The sequence below is a fragment of the Amblyomma maculatum genome, chromosome 11, assembly GCF_055883805.1.
Source record: "Amblyomma maculatum isolate TAMU_Amacu chromosome 11, ASM5588380v1, whole genome shotgun sequence".
In the NCBI taxonomy this organism is placed as follows: Eukaryota; Metazoa; Arthropoda; class Arachnida; order Ixodida; family Ixodidae; genus Amblyomma; species Amblyomma maculatum.
The window spans coordinates 117,254,561-117,273,055 of NC_139354.1; the positions used below are offsets into that span (position 1 = coordinate 117,254,561).

General features: G+C 47.4%; 1 protein-coding gene across 1 annotated transcript in view; it reads right to left on the reverse strand.

Moving 5' to 3' along the window:
* Nucleotides 1–18,495, reverse strand: part of TTLL12 (Tubulin tyrosine ligase-like 12) — an 86,340-nt gene that overhangs the window by 44,466 nt on the left and 23,379 nt on the right. The window contains exons 6-8 of the mRNA XM_084583991.1: nucleotides 11,022–11,158; nucleotides 9,492–9,628; nucleotides 304–494 (exon numbers count right to left, since the gene is read on the reverse strand). Coding sequence (XP_084440117.1) covers nucleotides 304–494; nucleotides 9,492–9,628; nucleotides 11,022–11,158 — 465 coding nt within the window. The remainder of the gene's footprint in view (nucleotides 1–303; nucleotides 495–9,491; nucleotides 9,629–11,021; nucleotides 11,159–18,495) is intronic.

Here is an 18,495-nt window from a genome sequence, read left to right on the forward strand (position 1 = left end):
AGTGGGCCAAGGAACAAACACAGGTTACAGACATTCCTGAAAAATCAAGAAGAAAGTGGCATGCACAGGGCATGAATGTGAAGTCAAGATAACCAACAGTTGATAAAAACAACTGACAACAGCCAACAGAAAGCAAGCATAGCAGGGGTCAACAGATAGATTAGGTGGGCAGATAAAAGTGGGAAATCTGAGAGAATGAGACGACCGCAGCTGGCATAGGACCTGGCAACAGGAAGGAGGGAAATGGAAGAGACCACGGGTGTAGTGAGGATGACGGGAGAGGGCAGAGGAAAAGTGGCCCACCGGTATTGCTTGAAGTGGTAATTGAGCCAGAGCACGTCTGCATCCTTTTCCTCATCCACCAACTCGAAGGAGGGATGCGTGAGACACTGGCGCACCTGCTGGTAGTCGGAGTAGACGCGCAGTTTTCGGTCGCGTGGGACGTCTATCACGGGGGCCTCGGGGTCCGGCTCCGTCTCTTCCTTGCGACCACTCTGCGCACCGACGTTCCCACGCATCTACCTCCTGTTAATGGCGGTTAAAGGACAACTGACACGAAAAAGAAATAATAAATTTTGCCTAACGGCGTGCTAAAGGAGGGCCAAAAAAACAAGAGGTGGCATCATAACACCAGTGAGTGTTCCAGGAACCAATGTTTTTCAAACCCACTCTCAGATAAGGGGCTATTATGTACCGGAGATGATGTAAAAATGAACCACTCGGCCCAAGGATGTGATGCTCTGCTGAAAAGTTGCGTCATTTCAGAGGATTCCCTGAAAACCATAGCAAGAGGCCAGGCATGTGCATATATAGAAATAAAGGCCACCTTCCATTGCAGAGTGCTTCCTTTTGTCCTTCTGACAGTGAGGAGACAATGTAGCTAGGACAGCTTTGACGAAAGCACTCTTCTTCACTGTCACTATCATCACCATCATCCCTTAAGGCCTATAGTGGTATTGCATATGGAGGGAGCAAAAAACATAAAAGGAACATGTAATATCATCCAACATACAAAAATGAAAAAGGCAATCACAAGTAGAGAACCCCAGGTGGTCAAAATTACCTGCAACCCTCAACTACAGCGTCGTTCAGAGCCTGAGTAGTTTTGTGAGCTCAAAGGGCAACTCTGGAGAGTTCGTGACCAGTTTTGAGTTTATAATCTCATTTCCTGTAATACTCATATGAAACTGCATTCGGACACATTTAGCGTCATTGAGCACCCCTCTGTTACTTCACAGCAATTTTTTATTTCACTGAAAGTGGATCTGATCGCTATTAAGCGATGTGCGACAATACTAGACTACTAGATGTAGACATCTGCAAATAGGTGAGTTATTGATGATATGATGCAGGGAAGGCCTCCCAAGCCAAGTTTCACTCACCATTTTTAACCCATTCATTCCTATCAATGTGGCCAGAAAATCTTGGTAACCTACAACTATGTCGGGTGCACTGCCTAGCTACGTAGTATGTCTGTAAGGTCAAATCTCGATATAACGAATCATAAGGGACCGCAAAAACAAATTGTTATTTTGAAATATCGTTGCAATGAAAAACCTGTGGTTATGAGCATGTGGTCAAACCTAGGCGTGAAAATGATGTGCATTGGCAGTAGGCACGTGCGCAGACAAGCAAAATCTCAAATGAAAATGTTGCACTAACTTCCACAGCTAATTTATCTGAAGAGATCAGTTATTTTCTTCTGCCGCGTACAACACATACGACAGCACACTACACCTTCCACTTTGCACGACACTTCATCAGGTACATGATTGCACCGAGCGCGCATAAAACATCAGAGTTCGATATGACTCATCTTCAATGTTCGGTGAAGTTCAAAAATCTTGTCTCGGCCTTTCAAAACGATCGTGACATTCAATGGAACAATGCTAAGCTGTCTGCAAAGGATGATTTGCGGTTTCCCTGCGTCGATTTCTTTCGGCTAAAACTGCTTTCACATCTTCTTGGTGCCATCAATGACTGTAATCACCGTCGGATCTCGATTGAATTTCGCAAATATTCCGCGACAAGAGCTTTCCGCACGCACGAATGGGCAGGTGGCTAGGCCTGCTGGCTACTGCATATTCAACCACGGTGTTCTGGTGGCGTTAGGAGCTGACGGCAGGCTTGGTATATGACGACAGCTATGACAGCTACAGCCCACAGACCACACAGGAACGGTAGTTTCTGTTCCACATGAGGGTTGTGGCGCTGTTTTTAGCCAAAATTCGTAATGGTGATGTTCCTTAATTATGGAAGAAAAAATGAATGTATGTTATTCTGAAATACAGTCCAGCCCACTTATAACAGCCGCAGATATAATGAACGCTCGCTTAGTACGAACGAGGGCGGTGTTACCGTCAAAATATATATTGGGGCAATGGCACAGTGTCTCACATAGAACGAACTGTTGTGGCCTCAACACTCGGTTAGAGCGAACGCGAAGCTGTCGGGCCCCCGTAGTTGACCAAGCCGGTGGTGTCTGGCACGATTTCGCTCGACTGCGAACCCGCGGCAGGCGAATTTCACGCACTTTGTGTTCCCCTGACACGACGCGAACACAGAGCGCACAAAGCATCCCCCGGCGCTCCTTTGCGGGTAAAATAAAGTAAAAAAAGAAAAAGTGCGCGTTGAAAAATGAAAACGAAAAAGCGCGCGGGCGCGGTGACGAAAGAGAAAGTGGCGCCGCCCGCGTCGCTGTGATGCATCCACGTGATCTGTGTCGGCCAATCCGGAAAGTCAGGCGCCTGCTCTACCGGCTCAAACCGGTTCTCCATTTGTTGCTCCGTTGCCACCCCGCGCTGAGGGCATTGCGTCGTCGATTCTTTCTGTGCGATGGCACTGCGTTGACATCGTTGCCGCATCCGTGCCTTTCCCAGATCGGGGAGTTGAAGGCTGCCTCAACGCGCGAGCCCAAGGGCTTGACTTGCGCTTGGTGCGATGGAGGACTGTATGCGACCTCTTCAGGTGCTAAAAGGAAAGCTGTCGACATCGCAACGAAGATGGCCATTGTTAATGAACTTGCTCAAGGTGCAAAAAACTGCGAACTGGTCAAGAAGTACGGACTGTCGAAATCGACCATTTCAACCATTGCTAAGGGCAAGGAAAAGATTCTTGGTGCTACCGTGAATGCCGACCCGACGACTAGAAAGCGCCTTCGGAAGGCGACCTACGCGGACGTTGAGGACGCACTGCTGAAGTGGTTCGCTGACGCCCGGTCTCGCAACGTTCCGATCAGTGGACCGCTGATGCTCTCCAAGGCTAAAGACTTCACCTTCCTTTTGGACTTTCCTGATTTCAGCCCAGGCAATGGATGGCTCCACCGGTTTAAGGCGCGCCACGGAATTGTTTTCAAGGTGGTCGTCGGCGAGGCCGCGTCTGTGAACAATGAGGACGTCGATGCGTGGGACAACCTCCCAACAATACCGAGCTATGCTCCACGGGATGTTTACAATGCCGACGAGACTGCGTTATTTTATCAGATGTTGCCTTCTAAAACGCATGCCTTGAAAGGCGACAAGTGCGCAGGAGGGAAGAACAGCAAGTTGCGTAAAACCGTTCTTCTGTGTGTCATTATGGACTGCAGTGACCGGCGGCTGCCTTTTGTCATTGGCAAGTCACGTAAGCCGCGATGCTTTGGAAGCTACGTGCCCGTACGCTACAGGAACAATACAAAAGCCTGTATGAGTCGTGACTTATTTGCCGAGTGGCTTGTCGAGTTCGACCGCGACATGGCACGAAAAAACAGGAAGGTCCTGCTCGTGCTGGATAACTGTGCGGCGCACCATGTGCAGCCTTCCTCGAGTGCGTTGACAGTGCTCTTGCTTCCCAATGCAACCTGCAAAATTCAGCCGCTGGATATGGGCATTATTCATGCATTCAAGGTGTGCTGCCAGCGGCGCGTCATCCAACGCTTGTTGATCGCGATTGATGCTGCCATGCCAGTTCGCATCAGCTTGCTTGCCGCCGTGGAGATGTGGAAAGCGGCGTGGATGGAACTCACCGCGGAGTGCATAGCAAATGCTTCCGCAAGGCGGGTTTTATGGGCCCAGGCACCGAGGACACCATAGATCACCCACCGGAAGGCCGGTCGCACGAGGACTTGTGGCAACGCGTCGTTGACACGCAGCTGGCCGGACCTGACGTTGCCTGGGACGATTTCGTTTCTGCTGATGACAACGGCGACATTGCGGAGCCATGCACTGACGAAGTTATTGTGCGTGAAGTGCGAACCCTTCCTGACTGCCCAGAGACCGACGAGGACGATGACGAGGATGCTGCTCTACCGCCGGTTGCTGTGAACGCTTCGACCGCGATCGGTTACATCGCGTCGCTTAAGGAACTCGTGCGCAGCAGAAGCCTTGGCGATGAACATATTACCGCGCTGGAAAAATTAGAAAGGGCAGCGATACGATCAGCTTTGAAGAAGCAGACCTGCATCACGGACTTTTTTCAAAAATAAAGTTAACTTTCGTCTCGCTTGCTCTTTTTGCCCGTATTATAGGTGGTCCACTTACTACCAACTTTGGATACAACGAACAAATGCCGCGTGACGATCAAGTTCGTTATAAGTGGGCTGGACTGTATACGCTATATTGAAATCCGTAATTCAGAAACATTTTTACACTGAAAATACGAACTATGCAGGGAACTATTAAAATCTTTGTCAATTTGAAAAATTCATTAGTGTCGTTCTCGTGGTAACAAGATTTGACTGAATCATAGCGTGTATCTGCTACAGAACTTTCTAAATGCTTATACATTCGAGCCCGCTTATAACGAACCTGAGCGTCACGCGGCGTCCGTTCGTTATATCCCAAAGTTCGTAGTAACTGGACCACAAACTAAAAAAGAGAAAAAAAAAAGTTGGCGGTCAAAACACGAAATTTATTTCTTAGCAAAAAAGTATGTGATGCTCGCCTGTTTCTGCAGTGCGGATGCGATGAGGGCGGTCTCCAGTTTATTTAAAGCACTAGCGTGCTCTTCGCCGAGTCCCTTGGCATAGACAAGTTGTCTGAGGCCCTCTATATAGCCCATTGCTACAGATGTGCTTACGGGTGCTGGCTCAGACGTTTCATCTTCATCTGATTCTTCCGCGTCGCTCTCGGCCCGCACTTCAGAAACGATGCCTTCGTCCGTGCACGGTTCCTCAATATCCGCGTCTTCATCCGCAGAAATAAAATCCTGCCAACCAATGCCAGGGCCTCCCATGTCGGAGTCGACAACGCGCTGCCACAAATCGCCGCCGGAATCATCATCATCGGAGGCACCAGGCCCGACGTCCGGTACTGCGTCGACGAACCACTTCAGCAGCGCGTCCTCCACGTCCACACAGGTGGCCTTCCGCAGGCGCTTTCTGTCCGCTGTGTTGGCGTCGGAGCTGGCAATCTTTTCCTTATTCTTCAGAATTGTCGAGATGGTTGATTTCGACACGTACTTCTTCACCAGCTCGCAATGTTTAGCACCTTGAGACAGTTCCGTCACAATTGCTCGCTTCGTTGCCATGTCCAGCGCTTTTCGTTTCGCGACCGCTGGAGGCAGGCAATTCCCGTCCGCCATCCCGAATTATACGACTCAGGCCCGACAGACGAAGCGCTCACACCACACACACGAAAATGACAACAAAGCGCCGCAACTGACGGAGCATGTGCGCACGTGCGACAATCACGCGAGGCAAGCGAGGAAGTGCCTAAGGAATGGAACGGAACGGAACGGACACACAGCGGGGCATGGTATGCAGCGGGGAGACCAATGAGAGGCATCCCTGATAAAGCCCCTCTATCTCTGGAAAGTAGCGAAATTGTAAGATCTTTGCCGCCGTTTCCCTCTCCCGGCGCTTTCCTCCTCGCTCCTCTACGCTCCCCCCTCCAAAGAGAGAGTGAGGGCGGGTTTTCTGGTTTGTCGTTGGCTGCCGGGCCCCCTGACGTGACAAAGACGTCACCATACGTCATCAGCGCACACAAAATCTTGTTTTGCTTGTTTTTTATTTTCTCGCTGCCGCCATTAAACTGCCTCGTCGTACCGTTCCTGTGGCTTGCGCGCGTGCAGTTTCGTGCACGCGATGCCGTGCTGCTGCGCGTTTCAGTGTTCAAGTAGAACGGAAACAGAACATAGAATAGTAGAACAGAACGACTGCCGCGCTTTACTGATTACCAACACGGCACCGGCAAGGTTAATTGAGTTGAAGAACTTTTCACAGTCTCACGTGTCACTGACGAACCCATCGCCAGCCGTAATCGAAACTGTAAAAATTGCTGATAACTTTTTGCGCAGTAACAGAGAGTGTCTCCTCAAAAATTCAATCAGCACTGCACAACTGCAGGCCCGGATAAAAGGTAGCATTTCATTGGTATCTTGCTTCCCAGCCTGCCATGATGTTGTAAAAGAGAGAGAGAGAGAGAAAACATTTATTGCTCTAAAAAGTTTCTGGTTTTAGCGGCGGGCCGATGTCTTCAGATCTTCGGCCTCTTCACAAGGTCGGCGCCCCTATTCCAGGGCACCGCTGAGTATTGCTGCTTCGCAGGCGTGCCGCACCAGTGCCCTTTGGGCCGTGAGCTCGCTGCCGGTCAGCAGACCCTCCCATTGTTCCGCACTCGGGTTATTTAGTTTGTGGAAGGCTCTGTTTCGTTCGCATTCCCATGTGATGTGGTACAGTGTGGGGGTTGCCCCGCACCACGGACATGTGTTCCTGTATTGTGTAGGGAACATCTTGTGTAGTATGTATAGATTGTGGAATGTCCCTGCTTGCAGTCTCCGCTAGCAGACCGCCTCGTGCTGTGTTAATGATGTGTGGGAAGATTGTGAGTATTTGCGTGAAAGTACGGATCCAGATTTTCGTCCAAGATGAAGCCTCCAAAATATCTCCAGTGACTAGCAGTAAATGCGGTAGCAAAAGCGTAGGCATGCGGGTCGCTGCAGCTCAGATTCGGTGACAGTATGCATTCGTAATTTCATGTTTTATTAATTTGAAACATTTGTGAAAGTTGTGGTTTGAAAATCTGCATACAATTAATATTTTGCCTGTCGCCTGAATGAATCTTTGAATGGTTCAAAATTTCTGGTAACTGCCAACATTTTTAAAGATATTCTCGTGCATATCTGAAGCTTATAATCATCGAAATTAAAATTGGATTGCAGCGTGTGTGAAAAATGTTTGTACGAAAATTATTTGCTTGCGCTTCGTTTTCATATCTTTTCACTTCGTTAAGGGTTCTCAGCATCTTCCAATTGTCTAACAATGTTTTTCTGTGCATTTATTTTTATTTGAAAATGTGTGTTTTGAATTAATGTGCCTGCGCCAGTCTTAGGACCCTTTTCAAAGCGACCAGTGCTGTGTCAGTAAAATCAAAGATGCTACTTGGTTCCAATGTACAACAGTGTTTATCGCTACATTTCTTCTGTATTTGAAACTGCGTATTTTGTATGTGCCACATCTTACGACCTTTAAAGCAAACCAGTATTGTGCCAATAAAATAAGACCCTATTTTGCCTGAGTCACTTCGCTGATCAATTGATTTTGCGAAGAAATAAAAGCCACTTTTTTTCACCTACACTGCCTCTGTTTAGCAGCTGTAGGAACACTGCTTCATTATTTTCTTACAGATGCGATTTGAAAATGAAAGCATACAACAATCGACGCTTTTGCTTATAGGTTAGCCAGAAGCGATCGATGTCAGAATTCGCCGGTTTGCCGCTCGCGCGCAAAGATGCAGAAGATTCTTGAAGGGGACATTGGCTCTCATTCAGGGTCATCTATCTGTCACCCAACACAGATGACACCTTAATTGCCTGCTCAGTTTATTTCCCGTTCTTGATGCTTCAGAGTACCTGAGCGCGATGCTGAATGCAAACATTTCTTGCCGTTTTGAGCGTGTCTTCTCCTTCCTTCTTTGATATTGCGAACAATATGTGCCGCTAAAACCAAACATAACATTTTCAAATCGATTATTATTTACCTGCGCAAAGCAGATTTAAAAGAACGCTTTAAAAGGCAGCACAAAAAGCCCCCGCCATTCACTATCATTGACCCTTCCGCGGCGCCCTCGAGCACAGGCAGGTTCAGCGTGCCGTGCGCAGCGCTCCCACCGGTGGGAGAGTGCAATCAGAGGAGAATTGAGGAGGAAAGCAGCTGAAGGGAGGGGAGTTTCACTACTTTCCAGATAGAGGGGCTTTAATCCCTGAGCATCAGTGCTGCCACCTGTTGGCTCCTACCGTAGTTGCTTTCAACCGCCCATGGCCTCCGAGATTACCTCCGCAAATCTCGGAGGCCACGAACCGTCACCGCCGTACTGAATGCAGCGCCCCTGGCACGGCCGCTCAATGGAACAGCCAGGAAACGAAACGACGAAACTTCGAAGACTATGCCGGCGGCCGGCGCCGTGGAGACAGGCGAAGACGAGGGAATGGCGAGAGGAGAGGGGAGCGGAGTTGCGAGGAGGGGCGGTAGTGTGGCCTTGGAGGCCACACCACGCGCCGACACTCGTAGGCAGCGCGCGTCGGCGAGCAAAGGGTAGCTCGCTTGCGAGGAGGATTGCGAAAACAGACCAAAAGGGATGGGAGCCCATCGGTATCTCGTATCGGGGCGCCGGGTTTACGCCGTCCGTTCGCTGTAACCGATCGGCAGCGCTCATGGACGTTCGTTATACGTGCGACCTTGTGCCATTGAAGTAATGTATATTTTGGCGGTTGCTCCGGTCTCGTTCGTTATAAGCGAAAGTTCGTCTTAAGTGGGGCCGTTATAAGTGGGCTCGACTGTAACAAAAACTGGCTGCCTATACATAGTTATTTTTAAAACGTACTCAGCTCATTAACAGAAACATATTGCAGCCAAAAATAAAATTTCGTAGCAGTTGTTCTTTAGGATACCTACGACAGCAAGGTTGCCAGATTCGAAGCCCTCCGCAAACAAATGTAGGGGGAGACTGATGTGCTCCATTATGAGATAAATACGAAGGGAGGCAACAGCCCCAGACACAAAGAAAAGAATAGGGACATTTTTTTTTCTGCTGATCAATGTGAAAGTATTCAGCAATGTCACCTAGGACTGCCTAGGCATATGAAGTCTAACGCTTATTCCTCCAATGTGAAATAATGCGACCAGTAGCGCGATGCCCTGTGTATTCTTTCAGCTTCTGCTAGGGTGGCCTCTTCACTCCACCTCCTAGAAGTGACAGAATGCCACTTGTAAGCATCCCCTCAAGACAAACTATTGTCTGTTTCGGACTTCCTCTACAAGGCAAAATCCATTTCAGAAAAGGCATCATTCTCACTGTCAAGAGAGGAGACATTCCATATAGCCCCAATGCCATATTACAAGGCGTACCTTGTGTGTGTCAGCAATAAACCAAGGAGAGCACCATTAAAGATAGAAATCAATGTTCGGAAACTTGGCAAATCTGGAAAGCAATATACCTCATGAAGGTTGGTAAGAAAAATAAACGGTATGAAAGGGGGGAGGGGAAGGTGACCGCATGCATTCTGTATCATCGTACCCTGAGGAAGTCCTGATGTGGATCAGGTGGGCTGCAGTCCACATGCGTGAGGTCACACGGCTCCCAGGGAAGTAGCAGGGCGGCACGGGTCAGAAGGTCACACGGAGGTCCCTCCGCATAGTCGCGGGTCACTTCCTCTGCAAAATAAAACAACCCAACTTGGCCGCCGTCTTTTGTGAAGGTCATTGAAACGAGCATCTTGGAGCAATTCTAACTGCACTTGAAAATCCATTGAGCAGCCAATTTTGAAACAATTACCATTAAAGCAGAGAGAATATACAGCAATTAAATAATATTGCACATAATACTGGAAATTCAGCAATTTCCCCCTACATGCAGCTTCCACATGAAAAATCAAAAAGCAATGCAAAACAGAAACCAAAAATGAAAAATGAATGTGTATGAAACAGCTGCAAACATCAAAGTGAACCCTGTTAGCTGCAAGGCTGGCACAATAAAGCTATGCATGGATGAAACACCCTTTCTGCATCTCCCCTCCTTTTATCCACCTTTTCAGAGCCCGCAAGCCTAGCAGTATTGGAACAAGCAAGCGACAGAGAGGCAGCAATGGGCATGCATTGCTGCTTGTACATGCCATCTGTGTAGCCCTATGCTCATCCTGAACCCTTAACAAACTAAAGGTAATTGTACCCTGTGAAGATTGCTGCCCGCCTCCCACCCATGTGCATCCACTTGGTATTCGGCCTTCCTACTGGCTGAACAACACCTCGTCTTTGGGCACTTTTTTTCTTGCTCCCCAATGCTAAACATAGTGCAAAGCAAGCACCGTCTCTGCATTTCGTGCCTCTTTCATGCTGTTTCTTGTATTTTTGCAAAGTCCTCTGTTCAAAATGTGATGTTGCACTTTGGGGAGCAATGCACATGAAACTGATGGCAAGCGAAGTGCAGAATCTCACAGCCATTAGAGGAGAACATAGCTTGTGTGTGTTAGCAAGTGAAAGAAAGGCTTACACTATCTCCTACATTTAACATGATACAAAGGTGATGTAAGGAACTAGGAAGGGTGTTCAGGTGAGGATAGAAAGTGACAAGGAAATAGTGATAAGATGATAGAGGAACTGTGTGTTGTCATGGTAGCAAGGCATGACTGAAAAGATGGAGACAGGATCCAATTGATATTGGACAATGCTTCGGCGTGTCTTAACTTGGCCACACCTAAATTACGCCCGGGCCAGCCAAAATTTGACCCTGACTTGACCTTGGCTAAAATTTGGAGGAAACCAAGCAATGCTTGACGTGTTCACACCCAGATTTGAACCGGGTCGCTATCGAAAACGGCCAAACGAAAGTTGCTTGCAGTGGTCTGAAAAATAACCAAGCAGTCGTCAGTGTGGTCAATTGCTTGCTAGTACATTTGCACATTGCTACCATAGGGCATGATCTGTCATTTTTTAAACCAGTCAAGTCATTTCACTAGACCATTATGAACGAAGATGCTGCAGTGGCTATCAAGGTCTGCCGTGAAGCATCACAAGCAAAACCATAGGTGGTGCTGAACATATTACTGACCCCCGTAGGCGAGATCCCTGATGGGGAAGAGGATACTGTAGGCCTCCCTCTGGGACAGCTGGTAGAAGGGAACGCAGCGGAAGCTGGGGCTCTGGCTGTTGTGCTGGATGCTGCTCCCAAACTCATCCATCACGTACCTGCAACCACAGGAGTTTGGACCATGCTCAGTACGCACTCACTGCCAAATGCTGTTTGACATCTAATGATGAGTGCTTAGTTTAAAAAAAAAGAAAAGAAGTGCTGTGTAACTCTGACTACTCTTCCAATCACCCCGTGCATGAGTCCCATTCAGTCACAAGTAAGGATGATTGAAAGCCCACATGAGTTGTGAATCGCAATGAGTGGTCCACTCCAGATGAGCCATGAGTTGGAACAAGGCATGTATGAGTCTGAATTTGAAAGAGCCTGCAGGTTAGTGGTGGTAAAAGTGTTTATTGCCTCCGAAAGGAGGGGGTTACAAGGAGGTTGCTGCCATCAATGCTTATTCGACCATCGCCAGAGGAAGGTCTGCTCCTCCACCTCGTCAAGAACAAGCGCTTTGACCCTGCCTTCAGTGCGGAGTGCCACACATCGTGCCCTTACCCTTAACCTAAACCCCACACAGGAGAACTAAAAGGCAACCCTACTTGTCTGCCTGCAGGTTGACAAAATTTTTGTGATTTAGTCTGAATGCGCCCTCATGGTTTTGCCACGGGATGAGAGACAAAATAAGTACAGTGCAACTCCTGAAACAGAAAGCGTGCTTTATAATAAAGTGAGACCAATCTTCAAATGTGAAAAAATTGGGACTGCTTGCAATTGTTCTTACCTAGAAAGAATTGAGTGTCAGAAAACATGCTTACAGTTAAACCTTTATGTTTCAAACCTCCATATAGTGAATTCCTCGCTATCATGAAATTTTTCAATTCCCCAATGTCATCTCCACTGAAGCGTATGTATTTGAAATAACCAAGAAATGAATGCTTTGCAGTGGTAGACCTGGTTATAATGAATTCTTACTCATTAGTAGTACAGTCGCCGACTGTTTTTTCGGATTCGGTGAGACCCGGGAAATGGTCTGATTGATCGAACAGCCCGAAAAATCCATGAACTTGAAAAAAATTACTTTTCTGCGAAAAATCAGCTTTACAGATCATGAACTCCCCATGTTTCGCTTATATGCTGATAATAGGAAGTTATAGGATAGTGAAATCCACTACTGTGATCAGTTTCCGCACGCTGCCCATGCGATTCGATATGGTGGGCCCGGCCACCAGTGCAGGTGCGCCGACTGGTGGCAATGCCATAGGCATGTGTGCCGCCGGAGAGCATATGTAACTCGCTCAAGGCAGTCGCTGCATGCACAGTGGTGCCTCGCAGAAGCGGATCGTGTTAAGTTGTACTAATCACTATAGCGCTCTAGTCAGATAGCTTGACCAGTCATACTTTTGTCATGTCCATGCCACTTCACGACATATTGTGACGCGCAGGTCATGCTAATGCCGGAAACGAATGCATGCGGTCGAACGAATAACATGGCCAACGACAGTAGGGAAGACCGCAGGATGAATATCACAGGGAAAAAACAAAACAAGAGGAACGAGAGCTTACATGAATGCACTGTACCCCCCCTCCCCCCCTCTCTTTCCCCTTCCACTTTTCCTCGTGGGCAGCAGCGTCAGAGCACGCCGCAGTGGACGGTGCTCGCGCTCCCTTTTTCCATCCGATTGCGTGCTGTAGGCCACCGCGATGACAAAGCCAAGCATTCCCTTATTGCCGCTGCCTCCAATGGCAACGCTGTAGAGAGAGCCAAGCTGGTCCATCCGAATCACTCGCTTCGCCTAAGCTTTCATGGCCGCGCAAAACCGGGTTGTTTGCGACAACAATGTCCACTTGCACTTATCATGCCGAAAAAGACAGCCTTTGGCCAAGAAAAGATCTCAACAGTATTGCTTGTGCCAAATTTGTTCCAAACAAGCGCTCTTTTGGACACCATAGGGTCCAAAATATCGGTTGTGAAAACGTACATGCTCCTATGGGGCACGTGACAGTTCCTGAACAAAGTCCGAAATATAGCGCAAGTCCGAATTATTGGAGCCCGAAAAGTCAGTTGGCTACTGTAATGATTTACTGAAAATCTGGCTGCGAGCCACTTCATACGTGACTCTGATCACTGGGAGGCCCTACTGCTCAGCCCCGACCCCGGGGAAACAGATAAAACTCACTGAGCTGGCTGAAAATACAGCCGCTGCCCAAGGAATAGCAACCGTCAATTAGGGGCGGCCATTCGATTCGCTCGTCTATATCAGCTGGAAATAGTTTCCCCATCACCACCACACAAAAAGCTTCATGACAATAAAACACAAACAAACACGAGGAACGCCTACGATCTCAACATGCAACTGCACTTGATACAATGCACCATGCTCCTGTGCCGATGGCATTTCTACACAGCAAAGCAGCAGTCTCCATCACTCTTTTTTTGGAATGTGACTCTACAATATTTCGCGCTCAAAAGCAGTGAAAAATAAAAGTGTAAAGAAAAGAGACAAGGGCCGGCCGTGTGCACCCATCGTCACCACATCATTGTTTGCAATGTGTGCCCAAGATTCCGGCATGAGCAGGTCTCGTGCATCGATAGAGGGGATGACGGGGAGCAGTAGTGGTGCAGCTAGACGTGACCTTTTCTAGCCTGGCTATGATGTGGCGGCTCCGGTAGCCTTCACCATCCCCACTCTTCATTAGCAGCCACTTAGTGTGAGCCGTGACAAGAGCGGTAGAGGCTGTTGCCATAGTCATGCAACTGTCAGTGCAATTGCAAAACGTTGCATGAATTTTATAACGTCAAGAAATGGATGGTTTGTAAATGTTTTCTAGCCCCTTTACTTCTTATTTTGGTTTCCATACTGCACTATCCTTTTAATCGCAATATGAAAACTGTATATAAAACTTGAATGTAAAAAAAAATTGCGGACTTACTTCAATTTTGTTATAACCAGGCTTAACTGCATACCTAATAGACATTTTGATTCCCCCCTTTGTGTGTGAAGGCAGTGATCTATATATGCCTGGCTTAAGAATCAGGCCGCAGTTTAGAAATACAATGAAATTTCGTTACTACGAACACCACAAACGAATTTTTCAAATTAACAAATTTTTTTAAGAATCCCCGGCAGATTTGCTATGTTTTCAATGTAAAACTATTTCAGAATTACGAATTTTGAAATTGCGTATATTTCAGAATAACGAACCTATTTTATTTCTTCTTCTATAATTTTGGAACATCAGTATTACGAATTCGGCTAAAGTTAACAGCGCCGTAGCTTGCAACGCTCGCGTGAAACAGAAACCGCCGTTTCTGTGTGTATGGTCTGTGGGCTGTAGCTATCATCATCATCACATCCAGTACCAGCTCCTAGTGCCACCACGAATTTATGGTTTATTACGCAGTAGCCAGCAGGCCTAGCCGCCTGCGTTTTTTTCTTGTGTGTCTTACGTGGGTCGGTCGCTTATGCGTTGAAGCATGCTGGAAGATTTTTTTTCTTTTTGTCGCGGATTATCTTATTGCGAAGTTTGTGCGAGAGCGATGATACTAGCCAGCGAAGTGCCAAGATATGAACGCAGCCGCTTTCACTGCAAGAAATCGATGCAGGGAAAATGCGATTCGGCCTCTACAGACAGGTAGCATTGCCTCACTGACCGCCGCAATCATTTTGAAAGACCGAGACAAGATTTTCTAACTTCAGGGAGCTTGAAGATGAGGTCATATCAAACTCTTATGTTGTTCTTTTGTAGTTTTTTTTTTGCATATGGACAAAGTCCGTACTTCCATCGCTCGGTGCAATCACGCATGCGACGAGGTGCTCCGCAAAGTGGAAGGTGTATGTGCTGTAGTGGTGTAATATAGTGCACGGTCGTGTTTGCTGCACGCGACAGAAGAAAATAATTGATTTCTTCAAATAAATCAGCTTTGGAGTAAGTGCAACATTTCCATTTCAGGTTTTGCTTGTCTACACACGTGCCCATATCCAAGGTACGTCATTTGCATACCTAGGTTTGACCACTGGCTTATGATTGCAGATTTTTCATTATCATCATCATCATCAACCTGACTATACCCACTGCAGGGCGAAGGCCTCTGCCTTATTTCTCCACTTAACCCGGTTCTGTGCTGCTTCCACTTGACCCCTGCGAACTTCTTAATCTCATCCACCCACCTAACTTTCTGCCGCCCCCTACAACGCTTTCCTTCCCTTGGAATCCAGTCTGTTACCCTAAGCGACCGTCGGTTATCCTCTCTTCGCACTACATGTCCTGCCCATGTCCATTTCTTCTTCTTAATTTCCACTAGAATGTCGGTAACTTGAGTTATTTCTCTGACCCACTCTGCACGCTTCCTATCTCTTAATGTTACCCCTACCATTTTTCGTGCCATAGCCCTCTGGGTTGTCCTAAACTTAAGTATTTTGTTTTTCATTATAACGATATTTAAAAATAACGAATGATTTTTCGTGGTTCTGCGGGATTCGTTATATCGAGATTTGACTGTACAAGGTAAAAATGAATAAATCAAACTGCTTTGAAATTAAAACAGGAGAAGCATCCCAGCAGCATGCACTGTCCGAAATGATCGCTTTAAGGGGGGAGGCTACCTTTGCATACCAACTTCGTTGTTTCTTGAGATAATTGAATGAAATTTTCAGGGTAGACTCATGGCACAGCCATTTGAATAACTGCAAAGTTTCATGGAGCTGCGCACATTGGTACTCAAGTTAGAGAAGTATATCAGAATGGTTCACATGGGTTCCTTGTTCCATGCCTGGTGAACTTGCAAAATGTGTTGGCACTATGAAATTCATTATGAAGGTTCCTGAATAGGTACCACAGGGCAAGACAGAGCCCCTTTTTTTAATTTCCCTGCCGAAAAATGTTAGCTGTCCATTGAGGTTAGTGCCACTAATTGGACTTGCATTAGCCTAATTTTGATTGTTTATTATAAATTCCAGATTCAATAATTTGAAAAAAAAATGAGCTTGTCTTGCCTTCGGAAATTTATTCAGGCACACAATAAAAAAAAAAACAGGTGGGAATCCGATTAGCGGTTCCAGAAATACTGCGGGAATAAGCAACCATACCATGAAAAAAATTCATTCTGAGAAAATGGCCCTTGAAGTTTAAAACAGCATTTTCAAGTCTAAAGTTTGTTTTTCACTGCAGCACGTTGTGCCTCCACCTCCCCGATTCCCTCGGAAAGTGCATTTTCATGCGAACAGCGGACAACGCTGACGACGCGTTATCGCTTGCGATGACAGACGCGATACGGAGGCCGAGATCGCCGAGGTTGATATGGTCGGTACAGCAGGCACGCTTCAAACGTCGGCTCCTTACGTTGACGCGAAAGATACGCAGTTGGAAGTGGCAGCGCAGTCTGTCTAGTAGTGATGTAGCAGAAGCAGCACTAATAGAAGCGTCTCTGCACCCGTTGGCAATGCTTTTCGCTAACTTCGCGATTCGAACGGCATTCACAGAACGACGACGTACGCAGTGTTTTGAACTTCTTAGCGCGCATCGTGGCTGACCGTGCAATAATCCACAAAGTGCACATAACCGTTCAAAACACGCCACCAGAATTCGTAACGAGCGATGATCACGGCGATCTCAAAATGGTGAAACGTGAAGCGATTCAGCGAGCGCACAAAGAACGCCAGCTCAGTAGGCAGCCGGAGCAGACGACACGCCGGGGAGGGGCCACCGCGTCAGCGCGCTCAGCAGCCAATAGCAGTCGCGCGATCCCCCGCGTTCTCACGGAGCGCACGCTTTGTCTAATCACAGCCCGAATTCGAGACGCGGGAAGCTCAACAATCCCTGTGAGGCCCCCAATCACAAGCGAGCCATGCTTCTACTACGCCACGGACGCCGCCGGCGAAGGCAATATGGAAAAGTGCAAGCATTCACAAACAAAACAAGACCAAGATGGCGGCGCTCGGTTCAGCGGCAGAGAAATGGCGCCCGCGCGAAGTTCGGGTACTTTTGCCGTTCGCTCGCGACTCTGGGGCTGCCGCGCCCAGTTATATATTTAATTTAAAGCAGTTCCACGATGAATTAGGCGTTTATAATTATAGGAAAGGTAGTTTATAACATATACAGCCGAGATATGTACTTTTTGAAAAGCCGACTTTTTCGCGATTTTTCGACTTTCAAAGCCCGCGTCCCCCCTTAAAAAGTGTTTTCCAAATCTATGAAGGAACAATGTGCTACCAAACCTCACTGCCACATCTTAATCACCACCTTTAGACATAACTCACAAAATTATGAGTGCTGACTCAGGCTCACTGAAGAAAGCTTGGCTAACCTGCAGGTTCACTCAAACTGACCTTTGCATTTATATAAACATACCTCAAATTCAGCTTATACTCCAAGCAACCAACCGTCAAGACCTGTTTTGCGTTTCAAAAACCCACCTGCACTCGAATGACTCTGGAGGAATGGAGGAAAAACTTAAGGACTGCCTTGAGAATCTTGATGTAGCACCGTCGCAACTTTGAGCACTCCTCAACTGCCACTTCGCTTGTAAACAAACAAGGCAGATGTATTGTTGCCTCGACGTGTTGGCTTCATCCCATCGGTACATCAAGCTTTTCACAATAGTGGATACTACGAGGATGTAGAGAACTGTGCATCAAAGTGTTGCCTGAGTGACAGCCTCAACTTGTTTGAGCCAGAGTTTCTGGCTCAGTGTTTTATCCGCGCGACCATGGATAGCTTCCCGACATTCCTGCCACTGGCACCGAGCATGGGCAAAGAGGGAGTCAGCAACTCCAGTGCTGTAGCTGATCATCACAGTACGCTTCTGCGGCGCAGGCACATTTTAAGTCACCCCCGGATACCTGAGCAACATTTCATCGTGTTGTAGAGCACACCGTATGGCCAATAGGAAGCTCACTCTGCGTGGTGGTTTCCATGAATGGCAGTACACTTGTGAGGAATTATGTATTGCATAGAAAAAGCTGGGGGGCACCGGAGCCGCAGTTGTGTTGTGCGAACATCTGCGCTGCAGGTAGTAATGGCTTGCTCATCGCCTCGGGACAAGTGCATCTCTGGATATCATGACGCTGTCGAAGGAGTGAGTGAGTTGTCTTGTTCTACAGAAAAAACACTAGCAATGAGCAAAAAACATGGCTTTTCAAGCGTTTACAATTATGGCTCCCAGCCTGGTTGAACACAGCAAGCACCGTTTGCTTCTGGAGAGTTAAGTTTGCTGATTCGGGAGCATGCGATGCGTGTGCATTTTCAATGCTCACCTTCAATACCTTCGAGGGCAAAGAATAAAAATTACGAATTTCACTGAATCTGAATAGAGCAACCAGATTTCACACAATTTCTGGATGCCTATGTCATGCTCTACGCAATCTCTGCAGCAACCAGATGCAAGAGGGTTTCCGGCCATTTTCCACTGCGTCCTCGTTCATGCAGCTAGCAAAACAAGTTCTACAGA